We start from the raw sequence: 25545 nt of genomic DNA, 5'->3' as shown, positions 1-25545 counted from the left end.
CCTTGCTGGTGATCTTAACCAATGATCTGTATAAGTAGTGGCTGTTGTATTTTTGTGACGGCATTAGTGAAGTATTGGTTAAAGAAATTAATGACTGAAAAAATATCAGTAGATAATGCAAAAAGAAAACAATATCTAAGGTTCCTGTTCCTTAGGAGATGCTGTTCAGATCAAGTTTCTGTGGGAAAAGATTAGTCGCTCCTGTTTTCTCAACTTTTTTTTTTTTTTTGGACCCTGTTTAATTGGTTTGCTTCAGAAAGAGCAGAACAAGGCTCTGACGTCTGTTGTGGCAGACAGCAAGTGAAAATTCTGTCATCGGATCTCAAACATCAGTGTTTGCAAATGCTTGTCTTCTTACACAATTTTCTAAGTATTTTCTCAGCTGGAGGAGCTATGTGAAAACTAGCATTCCTTGTTTGGGTTTCAGCAAGGCAGTCTCTTTTGTAGCAATGTGGTCTCAGCATGGGGGGTTGTCTACAAGAACTATAGGGGGCAAATACGCACACAGCTCCCATTGTGAAAACAGCATGTGCATTTATCAAGTGTTTTGAATACCTGCAAAAGATTACTGTATGTATGTGGTTTTTATTTGCAGACACCGAGATACAGATACTTTTCTCTAGGGTTGACTTGTTGGCTCAATTTATTGGCAGTGGGGTACAAAGCTTTAAACTTTACCAGCAGGGTTTAAATCTAGTTTGGGTCAAAAGAGATCAGAAGCCGTATTATTGCTGACCATGGGCTGGCTGCTTGAAATCTGTCTTGGTTGAGATCAATTCCTGTTTTTCAATTCCAATTCCTTTTTTAAAATCAATTCCCAATTCCAATTCAAAGGAACTAGAATTGATATTTTAGACACAATTGTTGCGATTCTTCAATTGCTTTAATTTGAAGCCATTTTAATTGACTAATGGTGACTTCAATTTAACTAATGTGCTTCCACTGTGAGAAGCTCATTTTAACAGAATACTGCGAATTGCAATTTTGATCAATAATGTGTTGGAATTGATTCAAAGGGAATGGGAATTGATTTGACAAAGGAATTAGAAATGGAATTGGAATTGAAAAGTAGGAATTGACCCCAACCCTGGTCTTTGATGCAAGTCAGGTGCAAACCATGACAGAATATGATGATGCATCAAAGGTATATATAGTAAGACTAAAGGCTGGCATGGAGACTGGAAAACCTTCTCACCTCTTGATATGGGGTATCTCCCTTCAGGGCTTGACTGAGACTGGGAAAGGTCAAGGGTCTCTAAATTGGGTATGTTGCCAAAAATGAAATATTTAGGAAGTACCGTGCTTTTTCCTTTGATGGAACTACCATATGGTATACTTGCAGAAATGAACTTGTCTATTGCCACATTCTTATATGCTGTCCCTGTGTATCGAATCCAACTGTACAGTATGTAGGCCTACTTGTGTAGTTTTGCTAATGTTAAGGTAATTTTCTCTACTTCTGCATCTATTCTGTTAATTCGCCAATAATACTGTATAGTATATATTCTACTGTAATGGAAGCAGACTGGCAGCTTGAGTGTTAGTGGTGCTGACACATAGTTTAGTGGAAAGTAACACTGACTGTTCTCTACTACAATAGCATGAAATGAAACACTAAGTGTCTTTACAAACCTTTCACCCATTTTATGACCTCATCAGAAGCACTTGATCTGAAGTACTGCCTTGGTTTTAATTCCACGCCAGCTGCTTTCTGAGTTTATTTTGCGCATTAGTCTGACAAGAGGGGAAAGGAAGGCATTGGGGAACCTGTGCGGCATCAAAGCAATGAGGAGTGACAGGGTATTTATTTTGTTGACGGGGAATTTTCAAATAACTATGTAACTTGGACTGATAAAAAGCTGATATAAAATCATTGCTGTTATGTGTTTTTTTAAACCTATACTCAATCAGCAATCTTCAAAGTTTTCCTACTATTGGCACAGTTAATATTTTTCATTTTTTTGTATTTTTTTCTTAATTTTCTTTCATGAACCCCTCAATCTCATAACTGACACCCAATAGAAAACTTGTTAAAACTGAACACTGTTGTTCAGATAGATTTATAAAAGTGGTATTTCTAGAATTGTAATTTTTTTTGTTATGTATATTTCACCCAATAATTAAAAACTCATTGTTTTTAATTTAAATTATTTAAATTTCTACCTCATAACTGACACTCTATTAAATAACATTTTCATAAAAGTTTTTTTCCTGAAGAAAAAATAATTCCTAAGCAAACGGTACTTAGATGTGGAGTGTTTTGCAAATAGAAAACAACTATAGCATTTGTTTTTTAAACTTATATTTCATATTTCTTTAAATTCTAATTTTAATTACAGTGTTGGTTATGAGTGTGGGGTGTCGGTTATGAAAGCTCTGTGTTGGTTATGAGTTTCTTTCTCAGCACTTCATCTTATAGCTAAATCCTTGGGTGCAATTCATTAAAGCATCAGAAGAAAGGGTTACAGACTGCAGGCTGTCCTTCTATATCATATTCCAGTTGACATGGTACCCTTTGAGCCCTTTATTTAAATACATTTTAAAACTATATACAGTGCCGTGAAAAAGTATTTGCCCCGTCTGATTTACTGCATTTTTGCACATTTTTCACATTGTATTTGGTCAGATTTTTTTGTGGGTTGTAGTATATAGAGGGAGTCTGAGAGAAAAAATGACCCCAAAGTTTGGTGCTTCTTTCATTTGTTTTGTGTGCAAGGTAATCAAACAGGTAATCTTCAGGTGTGAAAAAGTTATTGCCCCCCCCCCCCCCCCCCCCAGTTAACTCAACCCAATTATAGGGATAATTAGGGTCCACTGTTTGAGTACTTTGGTTAACAACCAGGCCTGATTTGGGCCAGCCCTGCCCAATATAAATCTGACTAACTTTGGCCCTTACCATCAGAGTGAAGTTGTCAGCACACAGGTTCTAGAGGCACATCATGCCACGAACAAAAGAAATTCCTGAAGACCTCCAGAAAAAGTTGTTGATGCCTATCAGTTTGGAAAGGGTTACAAAGCCATTGCTAAGGCTCTGGGCCTCCACCGAACCACAGTCAGAGCCATATTGTCCAAATGGAGAAAGTTTGGGACAGTAGTGAATCTTCCCAGGAGTGGCCGTCCTGCCAAAATCTCTCCAAGAGCAAGGCATAAAATCGGCCAGGAAGTCACATAGAACCCTAGAACAACATCCAGGGATCTGCAGGCCTCTCTCGCCTCAGCTGAGGTCAGTGTTCATGACCCCACCATCAGAAAGACACTGGGCAAAAATGGGATTCATGGTAGAGTAGCACGGTGGAAACCATTGCTCACTAAGAAGAACATGAATGCTCGTCTCAAGTTTGCCAAAAAGCACCTGGATGATCCTCAAGAGTTCTGGAACAATGTTCTATGGACAGATGAGTCAAAAGTGGAACTTTTTGGCAGACATGAGCCCCGTTATGTCTGGCGAAAACCAAATACTGCATTCCACAGTAAGAACCTCATACCAACGGTCAAGCATGGTGGTGGTAGTGTCATGGTTTGGGGATGCTTTGCTGCATCAGGACCTGGACGCCTTGCCATCATTGAAGGAACCATGAATTCTGCTCTGTATCAGAGAATTCTACGGGAGAATGTCAGGCCATCCGTCCGTGAGCTGAAGCTGAAGCGCAGCTGGGTCATGCAGCAAGACAATGATCCAAAACACACAAGCAAGTCTACATCAGAATTTGTATTTTTCAGTTTGTCTTTCCAGCTTTCTTATCTTTTCCTCAAGGAACTTTGCTTTTTCTGTGGCCTTTATGGTTTTTCTTCTTTGGAAGTATTCTCTTCTATCTGTCTTCCCTTCCCAAGACTTTTTCTAGAGGTGCACGGTGATTCATGCGTTTGGACCTGGCCTGCTCCAGATACAGAGGGCCTTTCTGCACACTTATTTCCCTGATTTACAGGATGTGGTGGTGTTGATTGTGGAGTGACAGTGGTCAGTTCTTTTAGTTGTCGGTCTGTCTTTTGTTTTTTATGAAAAGCCTTTTTCCAATTCTTTCTTCTACCCCTCTGTACCGTATCTGACACTTCACTTATTGGTATATATTTTTTTTTACGTCTTTTCCTTTGCTAGGTTCTTATTTTGTCTCTCAATATAATTTTTTCTTCTTTCCATGTATCTTCTAAACTTCTCACAAATACATAGCTCAGCCTTGCTATATACAAAGACATCTTATTAATATCTTAACTATCAGCTCTGGATCCGGAAGAGAATATAAAACTGATTGTAACCCTAACTATCTCTATATAATGGGATTTTAGTGTTATTAATGTGTGACACCCCAAAAAATGATTTGAAGTATACAGATTTGAAGTATACAAGTAAATAATATAAAAATCATAACCGACACTAACTTCTCATAACCAACATTTTTCTTGTTTTTGAAACGTGTCGGTTATGAGAAAAATTGTAAGGTGTCGGTTGTGAGAAATTTCACTTCTTTGTCCATTTACAACAAACAGGGCAGCCATTGTTTTCCGATTTCAATGTAATAACAATGAGGATAAAGTAAATTTATATTAAATACATGTACATTTCATAAATATTTTTATTTCCATGTTTTGCTAGCGGTGTTGGTTATGAGCTAGACAACTGTGCCAGGCTGTACTAGGGAGTTAAACGGTAATATTTTAAAAATAATGAAGAGCATATTTACCCCTGTCTCCAGTCCTTCCCTACAGAAACCCTTGACCTTTCACCTTGATTGAAAGACTTTATTGATATGTTAGCATTTCTACACAAAAAGTCAGTGGGTGTCGGTTATGAGATTTTGTGTGCAAAACTCTGGGACATGCATAGAATGGTGTATAAATAGAAAATGACATAGCTTTTCTCATATTTAACATATGTTTTTGAAACAACTTAAATACTTCTTTCAGATTTTTGTATAAAAACATAACATTATAATAATTAAATGTGTAACATTTCACTCTGAAACTTAAAAATCATACTCTGGGACAGGGGTCGGTTATGAGATTCAAAATATGAAAGTACAAAAAAAAGGCAAAAACAATTTTTAAATGTATTAATAAGTTAATGTGCAGCGTAGATTAAAATGTTACCTTTCTAAAAATATATAATTTTCAATAGGAAATTAATTTGTTTTGAGAAATATGTCAGTCGGACACCAAGTTACATAGTTATTTGAAAATTCCCCTGCCATGGTTGCATACCAAGATAGCAGTAAGGCTAGGAGCCTTTGCCCAAGGACCTTCACCACAGATTAGTTGAGAGGCGTTTCTTACTATTTTTTATTAAACAGCTAACAAGTAGATACAGTTTTTATATTTGGTAGTCCTGAGTAAATATTTCTTGTCTGGATCTCATTTTGGATTATTCAGCTACGTCCAAAAGTTTTGCATGACCTAGAATTTAATTGAGACAATAAAAAAAATACCTAGTAACTATTTGAACATAATTTAGATATTTTATTTAACATTATGTAATCAAAGAAACTATAGAATCTATATTGCAGAAGTCCACCGGAAGCCATAATAATGGTACAGTAATTCATATTAGATTTTGAAATGTCACATTTTTCCATTTGTCAGTTTTTTGTTAAGTATATGACACTACAAAGTGTTATGTAATTTAATATCTTAATGTAACATTATGCAGCAGGTTTCATGCGACTTTATGAGTTAATTCTATAGGGGGATGCAAAACGTTTAGCCATAGCTGTATCTTGCATTTATTCAAATCCAACGACAGAATAACTGGGAGAATGTGTCACGGTTCCAGATTCTGGCAAGTTGCTTGGCAGAGCTTGATTTAAAGGGAAGTAATTCCCTGATATCACCTGTTAAATATCGGTTTAAACACACTGTTCCCAAATATTGTACTTGTTATATAAATGGAATACTCCATGGAAGTTCATGAGAGTGCTTTGCTTATTTCACTCTTCAGGATAGCTGTAAGCAGTTTGGTTGTCCTCATTTGTGGAATAACTACATTTATGGTGTTTTCTCTTTTTATTCAGCCTCTATCTTCAGTAATTACAGTACTGTATGTTTTTCAGTGTATTAAAGTGAAAGGGGTTGTGTAATATATTTTCTTGATTGGGAAAGTCATGTAAAAAATTAATAACAAATGTATTGTTTGTAAAAACAATTTTGCGGTCCATTTATTAATCGCGCGTCAGGCACGCCAGGAATAATTAATTTTCACACGCGCAGTTAATTTTATACGCGCTGTTTAAAAGTATTTTTTTTCACAGTCAAACGGGTTTAAATGGCCCTGCATATCAACAAAGCACACACTAGGCATCTCCAGCCCCTCCCCAGCCTTTTGTTTGCTATAGCGTTCAGCTGTGTAAGAAATAAATAATAATAATAATAATAGTCGTACATACCGATCGATCATCTCCAGATCACTCGTTTTATCACCAAACTCCTCAATAATGCGATCAAAGTCATTATTTTATTACTATAACATCTGAAAAAAGCTCTGCAAATGTCCATGATAGTCTCAGTGCGCTGACGCACTTAGCCAGCTTGTTTATTATGGACGCCCATTATCTGATACCTGATACCATGTATGACTATTCATGAAATACGCCTTTTTTTTTTTTTTTTTTTTTTTTTCCGACTTGTCTCGGCTCCTGTCGCTACCACTCGGCAATTGAATGGTTTTCTCGGCTTTTTCCGGAGAAAAAACGACTAAACACCCGTTTATTGCGTTGCTATAATGATGTCGGACCCAGTCCGACAAAGGACCTGTGAGGAATAATTGCAATGTCGGACCCAGTCCGACAATGGACCGCAAAGGGTTAAAAAGACATTAAACTGCAGGTAATTACAAATATAATAGAATTATCTGCAAATGTGTGTCAGTTGGTTTGTTTTGGGTTTTTTCATATGATTCAGTACAGAATTTGTAAAGAACGCAACAACACAATTAAACAAAGGCCACTAAAATGTAAACCAGTGGACAGTTTAGCACCCTAGTTTAAACACTTCAGCAATGTGAGTGGAAGATGGAATTTGCCAAGTAGAATTTTACACGTATAACAGAAAATTAGCTTTTACCACAAGACTAAACAGCTGCCAACACTTAGAGTAAGTAGCGGGGTTCCAAACAATATAGCGTTGCACGTCCCCACATGTTGCTACAACTGTTTAAGTAACAGGTAACACAGCAATAACGATCCATGATGTGATACAGAAAAGAAAAGCCAGAGCATGTCATTTTTTTTTTGTTTGTTTTTTTAAATTGCTCTTCCTGCAGTGGTTCCCAACCCTGGTCCTGGGGACCCCCTGTGTCTGCTAGTTTTCATTCCAACTGTGCTCTCAATTACTTAATTAGACCCTTAATTGAACTGATTTTGTTTAATTAGACCTTTCTAATTGTTTTCTGCTCCTAAACAATTGCAGATTTCAAGTTAGCTGTAACATTTTATAAGTAACTTGAATGATGCAACTGTTTTAAGAGCTGAAAACAATTAAAAAGGTGTTAAAGCAGATTGTCAGTTAAATTTAAGGGTCTGGATAATTGAGAGCTCAGTTGGAATGAAAACCAGCAGACACAGGGGGTCCCCAGAACCAGGGTTGGGAACCACTGATGAGAGGTCTGATCTCAAACCCCAGCGCACTGGAGCGGATATTTTGAAAAGAGCTTTGAAACAGGCTTCAAGTTATAAGTAGGGCCCTACCCATTTCACCATGAAAAACGTGACACGGACCGTGAAATTCGTTCTGCACCGTGAAATTGTGTTTTGTGTGCTTCTACCCTGCACTAAATTCCAATGAAGTTATATGTACCGTTACAGGTTCCTGATGCAATTTGTTAGCTTGTTTCAGTTCAGTTTTGTTTTTGCAGTTACAGATGTGGCAAACTTTCCCATGCTTTTTGGGGTTTGGAGCACAGCCATTTGATTGTGATAATTCTGTATTTCAAAATGCATCACGTAGCCTATTACATTTGACGTTGATATATCAACACCAGTTAAGCCTTTTTTTATGTTTTAAACTCAAATATCTTGTTGTACCTTTTTTTTATTATTATTATTTTTTATTTATTTATTTATTTATTTACAATAGGCATGCTTAAAATGTAATTCGTCCTGCAAAGCTAAAAATTTATTTTCAATGTCTGAAATTTGTTCTGGGGTGAGGAGGAGGAGGGGGGGGGGGGGGATTTTTCATAGGCTAATCTATGAAATTTTGACTGGGGGAACCATTTTCGCGTACTACACCATTGCATTATTATGTGTTGTTGTTGTTGTTGTTGTTGTTGTTGTTGTTGGTGTGTCTGTGTACTATGATTTGTTTGGGGACTTTTGCTTTAAAATAGCGAATTTCTGAGGCCGATCTGGCAACTTCCAGATCTGAAAAGTTGGCAACACTGCTGGTAGTACCGTCAGGCGAGTCAAATTAGACCTACATTTTAAAATGAGTGCCCAAAATAAATCAAAAAGTGCTGCAATCATTACTGCAGCGGATCATGTAAAATAATTTGGAAGCCACATATATACCAAGTAGTAGTATGAGCAGAAAAATTCATTAAAAGCACCGCAGGACAAAAAAATAAATACAATAAATATTTTTTTAGCCTCTGGATATATTGTCCAGCTACAGACCTGTCCCTAGCTCGGCGCTGTCTGTCAATTCCAACAAACTCAATGGATGCAGAGAGCCGTGTCTAAATACGGACAGGTATTTACACCACAGAGACAGGGAGTGAAGAGAAACAGAATTTCAGAATCTTTTTTTAAGTTACTGATGTTTAAAACCAGAACATTTTTTTTTTTTTAAATAACAGAAACAACAATCATAGAGTGATCCTCTGGATTTCAGTTTCATTTTATTTTAGCGTTTCTACTTTGTTAGTCACATGCTTTTGTTAACTTCAGGGCTTTAAATGTTTATATTTTGCCGTTTTTAACTCCATGTTCATACTTTGTTACACCACCGTGATATGTAAGATGTAAATAGCTGAAACCATTAAATTTAAGATTTTTAAAATGTTATGACCATGCAATTTATGAAAATGTACTGTGAATTTGGTAGGGCCCTAGTTTAAAAGTGTAAAAAGTTGTCGGGATGTTAACAATGAAAAGAAAAATTACAGTTACATTTATTTAAACAGTTGTAGAAGACGTCTTTTTCGGAACCCTGCTATTACTTTTTAACATGACATCTTGTTTGAATAGCGGGTACAGTACTTGTACATTTTAGTCCACAATAAAAAGTATCCATAACTATTAACACTAGTGCTGAATTTAGAAATATTAAAAGAAACTTAATAAATTCAATTTTGCCGATTTTGAAAAAGACTTCTTGTCAAAACATTGGTCATTGAATGTATTAAGTTTATTTTAATAGCAAAATAAAAAGTATGAATGCAAGCTGATCTAGCTTTGAAGCCCACTGCCGCAACATACAGTACCCTATGTTTATTTTTTTTTATATAAAAATGTGTTCATTTGTTGTAGGTAATTAATTGCATTGCATCGGCGAGCTGGACATAATGTTTTACTCTTTGTCGGCTTTCGTTTAAAAATCATTTAAAATAAAAAAAGTTACAGGAAACTACATTGGATTAAACCATGCCAAAAGGTTTCCTTAAACGTAATTGACAGCATTTCCTTTACGCTTCTGTTGAATATCTGATTTGGAGCTTCTAATAAAAACATACTGCAGGACAAAGAGTCAATGTATGAGCTTCTGTTCAGTTATAACCTGGAACAAAGTTACTTTTTAAATACAGAAGCACAATCTACAACGTTAAATGAGTTCATGTGCTTTTAAGTAGAATGAATTAAAGCTTGGGTGTGCATGCTGCCCTGCTAATTCATATTCTTCTCCTCCTTGTGCTGGGAAATGCTGAAGTCAGTGTAATAGTGTGGTGGCAGGAGAAATTTTAAAATGGAATCAAAATAAAGCCTAGAAAACTAAATTAAATATACAGTAAATAGAGACTTGTAAGCTTAATACCTTTGGATTACACTAATATTTAACTATGCCCTCTGTTCCCCTTTGTAGAACTATACATGCTAAATAATGTAAATTGATGCATGTAGTCCATTCGGGCGTGCGTGTCCTTGAAGGAACAAGCAGGCGGCACGCTGTCCACGTACGTTCATTTATGAAAGTCGTCTTTTTTTTTTCCAAACACTGTAATTGTTGGCACTCCACATTGGCAGATCTCTGACTTCTGTGATTGAGAAAGACTTTGCCCGGGAAAAGAAAGGGGGGTTGTTTTCATTGGCAGTATGGACAACCGCTACCTTGGAGGTGCTGGGCCACCGAGAGCCATATATCTTACCTCCTGGCAGCCCTGGGTGGGGGAGGGGAATCTAAAAGGGGAAAGGGGTCTGCTGTGATGGGGAGTCAGCCAAAGTACAGACCTCAATCTAATGGGTTCTGTGGTGCTATGTGATCCCTGCACTGAGAATTAAGGCAGACTCACCGACTCCTGCTTTCACTACTCTCTGTTGTACTGTATAATTACATTGGAGAGAAAAGCAACTCCTTCACCACTGTGTGGGGAAGTTATTGTTCCCGAACTGGGGCCAACTGGAATCTTGTGGTTTGACCAGGGTCATAAACCCCCTGGTACACACTGAACGAGCACTGTGCCTCTCAGCACGTCGTTTTATTTTATTTTTAAATGAATTCTGTAATATCCTTCTCGATTCATAAGGCCATACCCTGTGCAGTAGTTGAATATGGATTGTGAGTCAAGCTCAGATTTAGAGACCCTCTGAATGACCTTGTTCCTTTAATGCAGGGGTGGCCAAAGTTAGCCCTTCCACTCCTGGTCTCTTCCAACCCTGTTCTGAATCGTTTAATTGAACCAATTAAACATCCATCGAGACCCTGTTGTAGTTAATTATGAAATTTTACCTGTTGAACATAGAGTGGAGTGGCCGTCCAGGACACAAATCAGTGGGTCTTAACTGTGATGGGTCACTAAACCTCATGGATTGTCTCGACCTTGTGTGCTTGGCAGTTATTTTGTAGATGCCCTGAGAAGTCAACTAAGATTTGGAATTAATCTTGCCTTCAGTTAAGTGCCTACTGTTTATAACAGCCTGCCACTACTCCTTGTTGTTTGAATAAAGTGGACAGTAGAGATAAAATATGGTAGAGTAGTGCTGTACAAATCAAATGGGCTTAAGAGTTGAAATGAGGCTTTGTTCAAAACACATAACCACACTGATACAGAAGTGAAAACACACAGAAATATACTTTGGATTGGAGGACTTGCTGCTGAGGTCATGTTTCTAGCATTTAATATGTTTGGGTAATAATTCTTACGTTATCTGGAGTTGTACTTATTTGATGCATTCTTTTTTTTTTTTTTCTTTCTTTTTTTTTTTTTTTTTAAATTTAGTCGTCGCCAATTATTTTTACCCCGGTTTTCACCCCAATTTAGCATGCCCAATTATTATCTGTATCCCCGGCTCACCGCTCGCAACCCCCCCGCCGACTCGGGAAACGGAGGCTTGAACACGCGTCCTCCGAAACGTGCTCCTTCCAAGCCGTCATTTTTCGCACTGCGGATCCACAGCAATGCCACCAGACCTATAGTGCCGGAGGACAACACAGATCTGGCGGCTCCGCTGCAGAGCCACAGGCGCCCTATCGGCCACAGGGGTCGCTGATGCGCGGTGAGCCGTGGATTCCCCTGCCGACCTAAGCCCTCCCTACCCGGGCAGCGCTCAGCCAATTGTGCGCCGCCCCCTAGGAACTCTCGGTCACGGTCAGCTGTGACATAGCCTGGATTCGAACTTGCGATCTCCAGGCTATAGGGCACATCCTGCGAGGAGCGCCTTTACTGGATGCGCCACTCGGGAGCCCTATTTGATGCATTCTTAATTAAGCATCCTAGTGAGGTGTCAAAGCCTCATATCTCCTATTGAAGGTAGCAACATTGTATTTACAGGCTTATATTATTATTATTATTATTTAGTCATTTTAGCGGATGCTTTTTTATCCAAAGCGACTTAGAGACTAGGGGGTGAACTTTGCATCACAACTGCTGCTGTAGAGTCACTTACAATAAGACCTCAGTTTTACGTCTAATCCGAAGGACGGTGAAGTTAAGTGACTTGCTCAGGGTCACGCACAGTGAGTCTATGGCTGGGATTGAACCTGGAACCTCCTGGTAACAAGCCCTTTTCTTTAACCACTGCACCACCAAACCCACCAAACCCACCAAACCTCCTGGACAAACTATTCAATTTGATATGACATTGTGCCCCACAGAGGCTTTGTATTTGTTGACCAAAGATATCACATCTAGCTGTTTGGTGCTTTCATAATTACAGGAGCACTAACAAACAACTGAGCCCACAGTCTGTATGTCACCCCTGAAAAAGCAGTACTGTTTATTGAATGTAACTTGCATAACTACAGCTCCACCCCTCAATACAGTTGGTAGGCTGTGTGCACATGCATTAGAGTTAAATATGTAAAGTTATAATGTAGTTCATGTAGTCTACTTTTGAACAGAAAAGCAAGTTAGTTGGAATTAATGCATTCTGCAAATTAAAAAACATGCAGGGCAGATTAGCAGCAGGGGTAAATTTGTTTGAATTATTTGAAATGATGGCAGTTCTTAGATCTAAATCAATATGCCTTTAATTAAACAACTTTTTTTTATATATCATACAGGGTTCTATTAACCAAGTGTGAATTATCTCTAGAAAAGCACAACTCTTCAGGTTTGGGATAGTTGTTTTTTTTATTTTATTTTTTTTAGCCATTTCAAACAACTGGGTGGAGTTTTATTAATTCTCCACCCAATACCACCTAATTTGCCTCACAAACTCCACTGTATTTTTTTATATCCTGTAACAAAGAAAAATTAATTTGACAATTTAGGTATAAACCCTGAAGGAGAACTTTATGCTCAATACTATTAGATCCACTCGGACCATCCCTCACAGGGACTGAGTGTTTTACAACAGAAGCAGTGTGTGAGAGAACAGCTTCATCGTCGTGGCTTGAGATGGTATCATCATGACAGAAATCTGTTGATTCAATATTGTGCTTAATGAGCACATAAGACCTTCGCTTACCGTGGTTTCTGCTTGGAAACATCATTTTTTACCTCGGTATCTCCCTTTATGTTAACATATCAGGAAATTATCCATCATTAAACCAGTGTCTCTCTCCCTCCCCCCCCAGGTTTGCGGTTTTGACGGGCCTTACATCTCGCTACGAGAGCACGCATGGGCGTCTCAAGAGTGGCTACATTTTTAAGGTAAATACAAATTATTTTAAAAAGCCTATAGCAACATTGTTATTTTCTGTTTGTAGGGGTAGCACCGAATAGTCGACCTCAGAAACTGGTAGTCGACAAATCGCATGCTACAATTTCAAAGCAAGCGACAGCCATGTTTTTGTGTGTTCTAAATCTAGCAATGTCAATATTTGTAGTCAGCTATCTAAATTTAAAAACGCAGTTAAGTGTGCGGTTTCAGATGGACGGAAGTGCATTTGCGGTAGAATTACATATGTATCACTAGTCCTCCCCTATCTACTTGTTTCAAGTTGTTTTCCCCCATTCTTTTCCTTTTGTTGACTGTAATGGTTTGGCAATGTGTTTCACTGGAGATAAAATGTCTGTGTTTTGTTTGCCTTGCTTTGACACAACAACCCTTACTGGCCAGGCGCCAGATAAGGCAGGGTGGCAACCAGTCAAGCTGAACTCTCGCCTCCAGGGTTAAGTAGCATGGCAACATCAGTTGCTTATGTTCGCTGTTTGAAAAGATGCAAACGGCTGGGCAGTGGGAAAAGAGATCGCTGTTCAGTGTTGAGGTGACATAATTGGGGAAAAAATACAAGTTAAAAAATAAAAAGCCAAATGCATTCAACAATATCCAAAGCAAATAAAAATATCAAACAGTTAAATTCGGTCAAAGAAAGGTTAATTGGCTAAAGTGAATGACTACTTTGTGTTCCAAAGAAGTGCAGTAATTATAACAAGATATTGTTGGCTAAAGTTTGTTTGTAAAAGCCAGAACAGAATTTCCATAGCTGTCAAATATAATTTCTAGGACTGTGCTCTTGCTATTGTGCTGCATTATTTCTGAAGGTACCCAGACTAACATGGCTGTTTAAAACTGAAGTGTTCCACGGTCTTGTTATTTATACGACTCGATTCCACAGTGACTGTTCACCACATTCCTCAGTATTACCCTTCACTGCACTGAATTTCATCAGAAACCAAGCCTGGTTAGCTCTCTAGTTTTACATTCTAAAGGTATTTTAAGCTACAGGCACACATGCTCACATGCTTTCTTAAAGCTGTTTTCTCACTGTGAGCTAAGCAGCCACTCCTGGCATTGCTATGATTGTAGCTAACAAAATGATTGAGTAAATCTTACCTGTTGTCCTCCTTCTATTCATTATATCAGTCTGAAGTGTTTTGGAAGAAAAAAAAAACTTGTCATACTAAACATGTTTAATTTTAAAACCTATCTGGTACTACACTTGGTTAAAGAAATATCTGTTTGTAAGCCATGCTTTCAGTTGTGTTGCACGTGCTCGATCATTTCACCTGAAGGGTCCCCAACTCCTCTAATGGCTTCTTTCCTGTTATTAACCAACCAGCTGGTTCCTCTATTGAGTGACAGTAACATGCTTTGACCCAGAAGACACTGCTAAGATGAAATGACATCAGGAAGGGCAAGTGTTGCAGATTTTCTGAGAATAAGGAATATGATCTAGTACCAAATATCAGGTTTAAAAATACATGTTTGTTATAACATGGATTTCTTTCAAAGCTGCACATTTGAGATCTATGTAGCTAATGCAAGTGCAAAACAGGTCATATTTATGGAATGATCTTGTTTGCTACAATCAACTTAACAGAAGGATTTGAGTGTAATATGCAATACTGTAGGTATATCTGAGTAGAAGCACCAAGGTATTTTCAGCATGAGCTTTATCAACTTACAACCTTCTCAAATATGTCAGAAATACATGTGGCACGGCACATTTAAAGCTCTGTTGTAATCGTTGAAAGGGGTTCTTTCTGTGAGTCTTTATCTTTGTACTGTCTTGTATTCATCATGGTTGCCTCTGTTTTCCAGATGACCTTTTTGTGACTTGTAACTGTGTTTTGTCATTTATACAGGAACACATCGATAAGGCAATCGCCTTGAAGTCCAATGACCCAATGTGCTACTATCTGCTCGGAAGGTGGTGCTATGATGTAAGATAAAGAGCTTTAAATCCCCAGCACTCAGGTTATAGGTGTGTCTGTATGAGGGGGTGGGGAGGGTGGGCATGTTTGGTACCATTACCCTCAGGGAGCCGTGGTCTTCATTGCTAGCATTTAGAATGCTCTTCCTGCTGATTGATGTACAAGTGGACCCTTGACTAGTTTGAAATACCAGTAAATACTGACCTTTTTTGTATGACTTGAAGTCATCCATGCAAGTGTGTGTTCTTGAGTTATCTTGTCTGTAGGTCTCTCCTCAGCCACACTATGTTCCAAATGCCACACTTTTAGTATAAAATGATGGTTAAGATAGCTGCCTGTTCAAATACATTGTAGAGATTGTGTCATGACGGCGAATGCAATTCTGGAAATAATGGCAGCACCCAATTGTTTCCATTGTAACATGGATTAAACAAAAAAGGGACTCCAGCATGCTTTAAAAAAATCTGTGCCCCCCCCCCCCCACCCCCCAAAAAAATTGTCTTCAACCGTTCTGAAGTGGATTGAAAACCTATTACTGCTACTGTGGTTTGGATAGAAATTCAGTTACCAGCAGTGGCATGCTGTGGTACCATACGTCTCTGTTGTTGTTTTCATATGGGAGCAATTATGGGACAAAAGTTTAGAGTAACTGCAGGTCACGACTACCAACAAAGCAAATCCAGTGAAATGGAACTAAGTGCCCTAACAGCACTAGCCTTGCACGGATAGCTGTGCCATTCACTTAATCAGAGCACTGTCATGCACAGCTCCTAAAGCTAGGAAAGCATGTGAACCTTTACTAACATGTTGCATTTTAGTCCTTGCTAAGTAAGCATATCCCTGGAGAAGGTGGAGATGCCCATACCTACTTATGACTAAGTGTATGTTAAGATGGAATGTTTAAAGTTAAAGGTAAGAGCTAGTCTTTAGAAATATTAAAAGAAACAAACATTGAAAAAGACTTATAGTCGAAATGTTTGTTATTGAATTTATTTATTTTAGTATTTCTAATTTCTGCACTATTGAGTGTTTAAATGCAGTAGTAATTATGATATCTAGTCTTTCCAAACTGTTCAACTCAATGTCCTGAAAGAAAATGAAATGGCACAACTTGCAAATTTATGTATTTGCAAATGCACATACAAGTCATGGGGAAGATATTCAAATCTACCATTTTTAAAGCTTTATCCATGTTGAATACTAACATGTTGACCATAGAGATGGGCAGTCTGTAACATCAAACAAAAAATGGTAAGCCATGCAAATCGGTGCTCAAGTTTGGAAGACTGTGTGAATATTAGCCCTGATTCTTTCAATGCAAAGAGGAACTTCCAATAAATCTTTTAAGCCCAAATGGCTGTAATAGCAGCTATTCCAGAGCTGCGGTTGTATGTTGTACATTTTCATAAGCATGTCTTGTCCTCGGGTGTTTTTCTTTCGAATCTGCGCCTCTGCTTAGGCGAGCGCTGGCTTCCTGAGCTGCAGTGTCAGCCAGCAGATGTGAATTACAGAAACCTTTTTATTTTATTTTTTTTTTATTAACACCCCGCTCCAAAGTTGTTCTATTTTTACATGTGCAGTTTACTAAAATGATCAATTTAGAAATCCTAAAAGAAATGTTCTACATTCAATGTCTTCAATCACTCAAGCCAAATGTTAGTGACAAGCCTCCTTTGTAGATACGTCATGTATCCGACTTGGTCTCGTGTCACTGTGGTAAGAACTTCAACTGTATTTGATGATTCTAATTGTATGACAGATGCTAATTCTTCGCAGTTAAGCACCTTTAAGTCAAAGACTGATACAGCATTCACCAGGTACCATAATCACAGAAGCACTGTTTTTAAAGACTCTGTTTTAAGTCCTTTAAATGTTGCCAGATATAAAACGTGTTAGCACAATCCGGGCAGCAATGACTGTGGGGAAGCTTTGTTTATACAAGATGTCAGATGATCTCTAACCCAGACAAGCGGTTTTGAACCACAATATGAAGAAATATGTTATTGAGCAACCTGATCGCAAACTACTTAAAACAAATAGTGGTGTTTTTTATTGTCTTAGGAGGAATCACAAGGGTGTGTTTTGTTTTAATCATCTCAGAATTTGTGAGAAGCCCTGAAGATGGTTCTCTTGTGTTTTAAATTGTGAGGTATTACATTTTAAAGGGATATGTATATAACTACAGTCGTGTCTATGCATTCCTTTTCTCCCTGTACTGTTTTTAGTATTTAAAGCTTTATCAAAAGAATGAATGAATGACTACTCTGTGTGTGTTTCCAGTGCTGTGTGTACCCCCTCGCTCAAAACATGCAGACCCTTGTGCACAGATTGCGTCGGTCCATCTGTCAATCTCATGGTGAACCCTATAACTATCTGTCTTATAGGCTTTTTTTCTTTGCATCTGGCTGTAATAAAAAAAAACTTTCAATTGATACAAAGATTTTTAACCTTTCAGGTACTGTGCCATTATTATGCGACTGAGGACCCTCTGCATGTGCAGGCACTAGTTTACATTATTGCGATTGCTTCAGGAATGAAACCCTTGTAAACAATCTGGTCAAACTGGTAAACTCTTCTGCCCACGAATGATAATGAATGACCAAAGAAGTTATACAAGGTCCTTGTGAGTGGCAGAAAACTGATACAACACAAGATTCCAAGCAGAAACCTATTTCTACCTATTTTTTATAATTTTGTTTTTATTAAAATGAATAATTGTTTTATTCTAATTACATATTGCTCATAAAGGACTATTGATTTTTAATCCACTGCATTCCTCTGCCTTAGGAATGGCTGAAAAATGTAATGTTATTGTGCAGTTTATATCTGCATAAATGTTTGATCACCTACTTGAATCAAGCAGCTGGGTTTTCTCACAAGCTATTGTCATTTATAGCATTTATTTATGCTTGATACTTTTAATAATAATTTTAAAAAATCCATCAGCGTAAAGCAGAGAAGCAACCCTGAGCTTTTCAAAAGCTCTTTCCTCTCGTTGATATAACCGCCTGTGAGTAACATTTCAGTAGCAGTGGGAGGATGCTTGAAGTGCTGGGCCCTGCTGTAGAGCGAGAGTACAAAATCAAAGACCTCTAATGGGCAAATTTCTGTGAAATTGATTAAACCTGTCTGAGAGGAGCAGGCGATCAGAGGGGCAGCTGGACAGAACAGTAATCTCTGCTCCTCTGTGGTGCCCTGGCTAACATGCTGCCAGCACCGAACAAGCAAATAAACAAAGGCAGCAATCTGGTGAAAGATATTACCTGATCATTAGGTTTTGTTCCTTCCCAAATAGATTTGAACATTATGTGTACACGAAATTGATCATCATAATCGTGCTTTGTTCCTCGGTTTCGTACATCTGCAAGGAGTTGTGTCTAGATTGAAGATAATCAGAGCACTCTCAGAGCAAATCGCACAAACAGATCACATTTCATGACATGGCTTTTAAAAAAGCAAAAACAAGTTTCTCTTCGTGGTTTATATTTTCTGTTTTAATAATTGTATTGCATACATAACATCCATCCATAAAACTGTTAGAAACTAAGCCAAGTACACAAAGCTCTAATGTCTTCCATTTTAAGTATGTCTATACTTTAAGTGGTTACAGCTTCTTAAATGGTACCTGTCGTGCATTTCCATTTGCCATACAGGTCTCGCATGTTCAGGAAAACTTTCCATTTTAGAAATACTATCTGGTATTAATATTTTTTAATTCCAAAATTCTTTAGAAGGAATTGGAATTTATATTTTAGAGGCATAATAATTGTTGTGATTGTTTTAGACTCTTTCATTTGAAGCCAATTTAATTGACTAACAGTGACTTCAATGGGAGTAATGTGTTGCCAATGGATAAAAGGGGAATGGGAATTGATTTTTAAAAGGAAATGAAATTGGAATAGAAAAACAGGATTTGCCCCCAACCCTGCCTGGTACCAAACTAGGCTAAAGAAAGCTACCTTACTTCCACGTACCAGAGATGCTTCTTTTAAATGAAGATTGCCATTTGCTGTCACATGTGCTTCTTTCAAAACTGTGCTTGTGAGATCTACATAGTGAATGAAAGTGCCTAAGAGGATTTCTGCTGCTTCTTTTAACAAGTATGTTATAATTGTCTGTTTTGATACCTGCCTAATTATTGTTATGAAAATATAAAGGGTGTGGCCACATTATTTGCAGTGAACAATGATTCTAACCACTCAAGTAATGTTGCTTTAAGAGAGTGAGCAGCTTGGTATAATCTTGCAGAGAACCATTTAAGAGCTGTATGAGGTCTGACAGTATGAATACGTCAGACGTTAAGATCATTGGCAGCCAGAACAGCAGCTTGTTCAGATCTTCAAAATATTGATGCCAGGCTTATGGTGCTTCTTAATGCATTTGTGTCATAGTAGTAAAAATGGTCTGCTTTACTTGTCTGGCCTTCTGATATATTGATCAGATTTTCCCAAAGAAAAGGTAACTTATTTGATCATTTCTTTTAACTTTTGTCTTTATTTGTTTTGCTATTTAAAGTATGCAGCTAACACGAACAAGTTGAGCTGATACACATAGACACTGTTTTGATCAGTACCAGTACTAACCGTTTGTCTTGTGCAGGTGTCCAATCTGGGCTGGCTGGAGAGAAAGGCTGCTTCAGCAATTTATGAGACCCTTCCCACTGCCACAGTCCACGATGCCCTGCAGAACTTCCTCAAGGTACTTCCTTCTGCTCATTTACATGCTGGCACGGATTCCCGCGTTTTTTTTGGTTTCTCCTACCCAGGTGGAAATGATATTTAATTATTCATTGTATTTTGTCATTTTTAAAAACTTGATTTTTTTTTAGGAATTGTTACAATTGTGAAGTTTGTTGGGAATCTTGCCTTTTTTAGATAGTTGCACTTGTACAGTGCTCCCCTTTATACCTCAGAACCAGCTATAAAGCAGAATGGCCGTGGCTCCACTTGAACTTTCATTATAGGGCGGAACACAAACCGCTGGTAACTATATAGCATTATAAAGGGGGGGCACGGTATATAGATTTATACATAGTTCAGGTGATAATTTAATAATGTTTGAAACATTAAAATTATGATTTTTTTTTTTCGCACAAATTTGAGTCAAAGCTAGCTCTCTCATGTTTTATATTTCACCAGAAACCCTCGATAGAATTACAGCCTTAGATTATACATGATTGACAAAAATATGCACTTACTGTACCAATAAACATTCAGTATTGCTGGCCTGACTATCCTTTTAAAGTTGGAAAAAATATATAATGCCCCTACTTTATTGATTGTGTTTGGAGAAGCAAACAAGATGTAAATGTTTCCCTTATTTTCTTGCAGACTGAAGAGCTGAGCCCAGGTTATTCTAAAACTGCAAGGCTGTACATTGCAAAGGTAATGTAGTTACATTGTTGAACTGTGCAGACACCCCTGCTTAGGTATTACAACAGTTCTGAAACTAAAGGCCATTGTACACTGGATCCATTCCATCATTGCCATTATCTGTAAATGTTGTGCGTGTCTCCTTACTGTAAAAATCATTGCTATTTGGAACACAAGTAAAAACAGATTCATTCTAAATTATTTTGATTCCCAAATCAACGTATCGCTTAAATTAATTCACATATACAGATAAATGCTTCACATCCAGTCTGAAACACAAATGCATGTTTTAGTAATTTATTAAATAGTGATGGAAGGCATCTTATGATGGCTTTCTGTTCGGTAAACATTCTCAGTAATTTTAAAAGTTTAAACATATTTAATCCTAAAGTTTTAACATTTAGAAGATTAAACGGAAAGTTCAGAGACTAGCACCCTTAATGCTAACTCACTGTCATTACATTGATGAAAACATTTGTCTAATAAATTGCATGTTCATATTACAACACAAAAACCACACAACTTGTTTGAGTTATTGTGTTAGTCTGCACCTCAGTAAGAGGCTAATGAGGGTGTCTCCTTGTGCTCTTCTCCTCAGTATTTAAAAGAACATGCTCTAGACTGCTTATGGTGCTGACTTTGATACAGTTGTTTGGTTTAAGAAGGGGGAGTCTACTGTTGTCATTTCAGGTGATAAAATCAGGTTTAGTATGTCTCAGACTGGTTTGGCATAATTAGTTCTTGGTTTTTCCAACATTTCTTAAAGTTGAAAAGGTGTGACGTTGATTGATGGTTAATGCACATTCCTCTCAGCAGCCACAAGTAATCCCTGTAAACCATTACCCATGAGAAACAGCTCCTTTTTAATTTTTTAATTAATTTTTTTACTCTGATTTGTCGTGCTTGTGAAATGTGCCAGAGTGAAGTGACTTAAGAGCTTTATACATGAATTCAATTGAAGTCTGTTAAGGGAAAATTTAGTAATTAAACTATTTTTGATAAATGTATTTAATTTATTTCAGTTATTTCACACAAATCTTGTGCATTTAGCTTCTAAATGTTGGCTTAAAGTAAAAAATAAAAAAAATCGATATGTTATTTATAATGATAATAACGTTATTTTAAGAAATCAGATTGCTGTACAGGGGACGGTTTTTCAAAACTTTGGTAATCTGATTTCCGTGTTTGAATTGGATTATATTGTGCAATTGTGTTTTTCAAAACATCAAAATGCGACGGGATTACTGTGATCCAGATTTTGTTTTGGTAATCCGACCACTGTTTTAATCATGATTAAATGTTGCAATTGGGTTTTTCAGAATTTAAAGAGGAGATCAGGATTACTTTGATTTAAAATACCAGGATAATTGTGATCCTACTGCGGAGGTGGATTTAGCTTTTAAATGATCATAGAACATCGATATTTAGTTTGAATTGTCATAACAAACACACACTATATGTCAAAATCGAATAGTTTTGTATCCATGCAGGCAAAAAGAAAACGGTGGTATAGCTTTAATAAAAAAAAAAAGCACGTGCATACACCTTCACATACGCCTCCTTAAAGCTCGTCTGAGATGTTGGACTCCCGACTGACAGGGAAGACGATGATGTAAAAAAACACATACTTTTTTCAAAAGTTTTATTTTTATTCAATTTAGGTTTAGTTATTTAATTTCTGTTAAGTAGGCATAAATAAAATAACAATTGTTTGCATGCATTATATGTGCACTAACATTAAAAGTGATTTTTGTTAAAAAAATAATATAAAACAATATAAATAAAGTTGTGTATTTCTCATTATTACCACGGTCTTATTTCTTTTGTTAAATTAGGTTATATAAAAAATAATGGCCTTTTTATAAAATAATAAAAAATTATCAAGATAAAAGTATATTACAAAATATAGGATTGCAAAATCCTGATCACTGTTACCCAGATTAAAAGTTTTGAAAAACCGGCCCCAAAAGATCACCTTACCACAGTCCCCTGCTCTCCACTAGAGGGAGCTATGTTCTGCCTTGACATGATTTCAGCAACCATACATTTTTAAACAATATAGGCCCTTTGTATCATAGTATTTTCTTTCCTATATAGCTATTTTCATTTCATTTTCAACTTTCATATCACAACCTGTTTTCAATTCGCTTGCTTCTTTCTTTGGTTCCCAAAGTTCACATTTTTCGACACATTGAACCTAATTTCCATGTGAAGTTTCGTTCATCTTATTTGCATATGGATTCTCATTATCATTATTATTATTATTATCATTATTATTATTTCTTAGCAGACGCCCTTATCCAGGGCGACTTACAGTCGCAAACAAAAATACATTTCAAGAATCACAGTACTTACCTATGATGTGTTTTTTGTATCGTAGATTTATTTTCATTTAGGTAAAAACCTATGACAATCTGTTGCTGGTGTAACTGGTTACGTTTCTCATTGTCGTAACTTTTTCTAGTTCATACATATTATGATGTTCTTGTTTACAATTAATGTATGATTTTATTAAAAAAAAAAAAACATTACAAAATCTGAATAAACCAAATCACAACAAACTCAGTGATGCATAGAGGCAGTTGTTGCTGTTTGACCGCTGCCAGTGTATCTCAGTGCTAATAGCCATTAGAAACAGCTGGGTTTTAGTTGCTTCACTTCAAAGAGCTGTGGAAGGAGGCTGTTTTGTCGGCTTCGAGAAGGTATAATGGCAGGGTGATTCCTGCGTGCTGAAAAGCTGCCCCTTAGGATACTTTCCTAAGCTGGTAAGAAGAGTGAAATGGGCCACTTTAAATTTAAAACAGATACCCTCCTGTTTGTTGTAACATGGTTCAATATTTGGCTTTGTTTTTTTGAGAGGTTTGATTAAAAACAGGACACATTATGTTCTGCCTAAAGAAATGAAGCCCATTTCATACACACACACACGCATGCTTACATTTATTTTAGACAAAGACAGTTTCCTTCATTGTAAAGAAGCTGGTGCTTGACAAGTAAAGTTTTGGTACCTTTTTATTAGGGATTTTAAAACAATATTTATATTAGATTAATTTTCCTAAACCTTTAAAATGTTGTATTAGACACATTCAAATTAACATCTTGGACTTATTTGTAAGCAGTCAGAAAGAATTAATGAGAAGCCATCCATAATTATTAAACGCTCAACTAGAAAACGTAGCTACATCTAATTATTTGTAAAGTCCTAAGAAAAACAGACATGCAGAATGATTAAAAAAACAGCAGCTACCAAAATAGTTCTACTGTAAATACTAAAATACATGTAAATACATACTGTACCAATTTTCTAATAGCTTTAATACCCTCTGGCTCGGTCTTTCCTTCAGCTTGTGATGTTTAACTGCGCGTTAGCAGATAGTAAAGCTTACTCTGGTATCAATTCTTAAATAATTGATCTAATCAAACATACCACCCTGTGACATGTCTATATAAACCACCTATTCAGTCTATATACATCCTACTGGTGTTTTCCTCCAGAGATGACATTAAACACAATAAGAAATAAAGTGGAAAGACACCCACAGCATGTTTAAGAATTTGAGGGTTTTGATATTTAGATCCAGCACTGTTTAGATTGTTAAAATAAACCCCTTTGATTTACTTGGAAGTGTCAAAATTACAACTTCAGAAACTGTAGCTATTCAGAGATTTCTAATTGTGTTCCATGTTGATGAAGCCTGTTTTGATGGCCATTGACCTTATTTCTCCATATGCGGGGTGACCAAGACATTGTAAAGACTGCCAAGGACTTTCTCAAGTTGGTCACATGGTTGAGCAACCCCCTCCTGGTCAGCCTGAGCTTTAATGGCCTCAGTAAATGCTCTGCAGTGCAGGGGTTTCACTGTCGCTCGTCACTCTCGTAATTTGCGAATGTTTTTTTAAAGTGACGACAAAAAAAATGTGGAATCGTCACTAGTGACGATCGTTTCTGTTTGTACTATAAAAATTCCCTTTTGTTAAAGTCACACACAACGTCTCTTTCTTGAAAAGAAGGGATCGATAAACCATAGAGTCACTGCTTCTGATCAGATCAGCGCCTCGGCCTCATCGATTCATTGACTCTGCAACGTTCTCATCCCGTGGTAGGCGACGTAAATGCAGTCAGCCAATCAGCGCCTCAGTTTCATATTGCGCAAATATAACATCATATCCCTGTTACACCCGACCATTACTTCTGGAAGAATAAGTAATAAGCTTCGGCAGTGACTGTTGAAATGTAGGTTATTATAGTTGTGCTTAAAAATACTGTGTGCAGAAGATATGTGAAACGAAAACCGCATCATTGACTAAAAAATAAAAAAAAAAAAAAAAAAAAAAGCCTACGGTAACGTTATAAAATATGTAAAATGTGTCTTTTCTATGACCAAAAATTCAGGGCCAAAATTATTCCATATGTGTTAAGCACCAACTGTCTCTTGACCATTTCGCCAGTAGGCCTATAACGAGCATGGTAAAATTATATATATATATATATATATATATATATATATATATATATATATATATATATATATATATATACACACACACAGTGTATGTGGTATATATGCCTACAATACATCTTGCATTGAGAAAACACCACTGGAATCGGAATAAAGGAAATTATTATGTAATACAGTTCACGTGCAGCATGGTTTTGGTAAGTAGCATTTTCAAAACCATATCATTATGTGCAGTATTAAAATAAGTTAAAAACATAGCAAATCCACAAAACCAACAAAATACATAGTGTATATTTGACATTTTATTTGTAGTGTTCTGTAACACGGGCCATCGTTTAACCTGAAGCAGATATACGCGTTTATCGTATTATCAACAACACGTTGTAAAAATAAAGCAACAATTGATTTGAAAACTGTCCAAATATTTACGTGGTGGCTAAGAATAAAAAATGTCTCTGTTGGTAATGTGGTTTCTTCTAGCAGTTTTCAAACTGGGGTACACGTACCCCTGGGGGTACTCGAGAAAAATTCT

The 25545-nt window shown here is 37.0% G+C and overlaps 1 protein-coding gene across 2 annotated transcripts in view; it reads left to right on the top strand.

Annotated features, from left to right (window-relative positions):
- The window catches only part of LOC117424383 (regulator of microtubule dynamics protein 3-like), an 80512-nt gene that overhangs the window by 47472 nt on the left and 7495 nt on the right, over window positions 1-25545 (top strand). For both annotated transcript variants that reach the window (XM_058991403.1, XM_058991402.1), the window contains exons 8-11: window positions 13159-13234; window positions 15113-15190; window positions 19781-19879; window positions 20512-20565. In XM_058991403.1, coding sequence (XP_058847386.1) covers window positions 13159-13234; window positions 15113-15190; window positions 19781-19879; window positions 20512-20565 — 307 coding nt within the window. The remainder of the gene's footprint in view (window positions 1-13158; window positions 13235-15112; window positions 15191-19780; window positions 19880-20511; window positions 20566-25545) is intronic.

Source organism: Acipenser ruthenus, chromosome 18, assembly GCF_902713425.1.
Source record: "Acipenser ruthenus chromosome 18, fAciRut3.2 maternal haplotype, whole genome shotgun sequence".
Taxonomy (NCBI): domain Eukaryota; kingdom Metazoa; phylum Chordata; class Actinopteri; order Acipenseriformes; family Acipenseridae; genus Acipenser; species Acipenser ruthenus.
Note: the sequence above shows the minus strand (reverse complement) of the source record. Positions and strands in the feature narration are given on the sequence as shown.